The sequence below is a fragment of the Helicoverpa armigera genome, chromosome 23, assembly GCF_030705265.1.
Source record: "Helicoverpa armigera isolate CAAS_96S chromosome 23, ASM3070526v1, whole genome shotgun sequence".
In the NCBI taxonomy this organism is placed as follows: Eukaryota; Metazoa; Arthropoda; class Insecta; order Lepidoptera; family Noctuidae; genus Helicoverpa; species Helicoverpa armigera.
In genome coordinates this window covers 8193311-8195912 of record NC_087142.1, presented here as the reverse complement: position 1 = coordinate 8195912, position 2602 = coordinate 8193311, and the positions used below count along the sequence as shown (strand labels likewise).

Below are 2602 nucleotides of genomic sequence, written 5' to 3'. Positions count from 1 at the left end.
ACAGCGAAATAATTTTTCAAATCCGATTAGTGCTTCTGGAGCCTTAAGGCTACAAACAAACAAATGTTTCCTATTTATTAGATTAGTATAAAAAAGCCTCACTGTTGCGTTTAAGCATTAAACTAACTTCATAGACATACATACATACATAGTTTGTATGTTATGTTTGTATGTACTACAGTTGATACAATAGTTATGCATGACTTGTGTCCAATGATAAATGTATTTGGCTTGCTGTCAATACACCGGCGTGCTAATATATGGCCGCCATTATGATTTATGATAGTCACTTCATTAGCTTTGTAACATCTATTATCTAGGTATCTATGGGATGTAGTGAATGTGTTAGTCTTTCGTGTTTCGTGTGTCAGAAGTCACAAGCTTTTTTTTATGTACATGATGCTCATCTTTTTTATCTTAAGGAAGTATTTAAATAAAAGTGCAAAAACCATTTTTCAATACATTTTAATGACTAAAAGACAGTCACTTATTAAATATGACTATTTTTAAACGTACACGTTTTAAGTCATATTTACGATCAATGTGCTACAAGAAAAAATACAATTTGTAACACAGCAATACTTAAAACACAACGTGTTTTACGTTAAATACACTCATAAAGTTTTTGTCCGGTCCCAGTTGGGGCGCCAAGAAAATATTTTGGCGCCCAGCGGGACCGATTTTTTATATAAATAATAATCACATTGATTCAAACCAAACACTGACAGCCCTTTTGGGTTGAGAATATTATATTTAAGTGCACAATATTAAATTATAAACATCGACACAAATCACAAAAAAAACTATTATTTTACAAATCGTTTAAATGGTTACACTACATTTCGCTTTTTAGCCGAACACCAAAAGCTATTAAATTATTCTAATACCAATGTGAGTTGATCATAATAATATAATTAAAATAGATGCTAATATAGAAGCTAAAATACTACAATCTGGAAACTAGATAAATATTAACAACTACTGCACTGATAAAATCGTGGAACTAAAATCTATTATCTGGACAATAAAATTTTGAAATTTCTCTATTACCCTTACTGACTGAAATGCGTTAGCTGCAAACCCACAATGACATAAGTGATGCATAAAGATATGATGGTGAAGAGCATGTTGACATCAAGTGGTATCGCGCGGCAGAGCGTGTATCGGAACGGACGCAGGCGCACGTACTGCAGCGCCGTCTGCAGCTCGAACCGGAGCGACTCGTCTGCGAAAGATTTCATGAAGAAAACAATAAACACATTCATTAAGAAGGCAAAACAGAATAATACGCCTGGTTTGGACGTCATTAAAATCAAAAATCATTTAGTCAAAGTAGGTCAGAATTACATAAGATATCCCCAAAAACGCTCACTTTTCAACACTTGCTGTGTGTTTTTACTGGGAAGACGAAGTTTACACTAAGCCTAAGTGCACTGACAACAGAAACGTCAATTTTTTTCTTAAAGCAACTGTTTACAACTTTGAGGTCTTAAAATCACCAATTAAAATCTTAAATTTACCTGAACATCTCATTAGCTGTGCAGTTAGAATTTCTTTTATTTTGTCCACTTGCCATATGATTCCTTCTACGACTAATGCCGCAGAAGCCAATGTTAATACTGTTAAAATCGCCTCAGATACAGCTATGAAAATCAGTGGAGGGCGCACCGGGGTCTGTAATAATGTAAGGTATTTGAAGAGAAATAATTAAACTAAAAGAGTGCAGTAAATTGAAGAAAAAGATCGTTAGGAAATCTAAATTAAAAAAAACTGTAAAACCCAATTATTTTGAAAGTCTAAGTCCGATCCTTTTCTAATTTCAATAGTTAAAGAAATATGGTAATAGAAATCATTTAAAGCTTCAAACTTACTCCTTCAAAAACAAGCGAAGATAATGCATATATTACAACTAATAGTTTGGGGAAGTTGCCAAGGTACTGGATCATTAACTGGAACAAAAAAGTCATTAAAAGCCCTAAATTTACTTATTTTTTTATTTTTGTTTATTCACTATAAAATGTAATTTTAGTACAATAAAACGGAAACAAAATATTTAAAGACATTTATTGTATAATACAACTAAGGTACTCACCAAATATTGAAGGTGTTTATCAACTGTCGTAAACTCATCCAGCAGGTTGTTATAATAAAACAAACTTTTTCTCACATTTTTGATACTCAATGCTATTTCATTTCTACCGACAATATTTATCGGAACATGATTCCTTTCCAAAAATAAACGCAAGCACTGCATGCGACGCTCAATCATGACAAAAAATGTGACAATGTACATATGACTCAAATCGATGCTTATTACCAAAACTGTCATGCAGCATAGATGAAGTAAACTTATTGTTATATTGAAATACCTCAAAACACCCAAACATATCTCTATAATGATATTTAAAGAGAAAATGACTGATAAATGACGTGGGATATCAGCTATGTTCTTAAACCCCATTATTCGGTCATTGGTTTTGAGATTATTGCAAAAAATTGAGAAGAATTCGTCGGAAAAAATTAAGGACGTTACAACGAAGCCGGTGTATTCAATCATGTAAAATGGAGGTAAGCGCAAACCATACGAAACAAGAAAAAACTT

The 2602-nt window shown here is 32.6% G+C and overlaps 1 protein-coding gene across 1 annotated transcript; it reads right to left on the bottom strand.

Annotated features, from left to right (window-relative positions):
• Window positions 1-825: 825 nt before the first annotated feature.
• Window positions 826-2269, bottom strand: LOC135118571 (uncharacterized). The gene is made up of 4 exons (XM_064040949.1): window positions 2093-2269; window positions 1872-1949; window positions 1521-1674; window positions 826-1225 (listed from the first exon to the last, which is right to left on the bottom strand). The coding sequence occupies exons 1-4, from the start codon at window positions 2267-2269 to the stop codon at window positions 1053-1055; spliced, it is 582 nt and encodes a 193-aa protein (XP_063897019.1). The 3' UTR covers window positions 826-1052.
• Window positions 2270-2602: the final 333 nt, after the last annotated feature.

Bases quoted from the DNA above. Each gene is read 5' to 3' on its own strand.
- LOC135118571 (XM_064040949.1), bottom strand. From the start codon at position 2,269: ATGATTGAGCGTCGCATGCAGTGCTTGCGTTTATTTTTGGAAAGGAAT. The intron at 1,950-2,092 runs GTGAGTACCTTA...TTTTTGTTCCAG, and splicing joins ATAAACACCTTCAATATTTG to TTAATGATCCAGTACCTTGG. The intron at 1,226-1,520 runs GTAAATTTAAGA...AATCTTTCGCAG, and splicing joins ACAGCTAATGAGATGTTCAG to ACGAGTCGCTCCGGTTCGAG.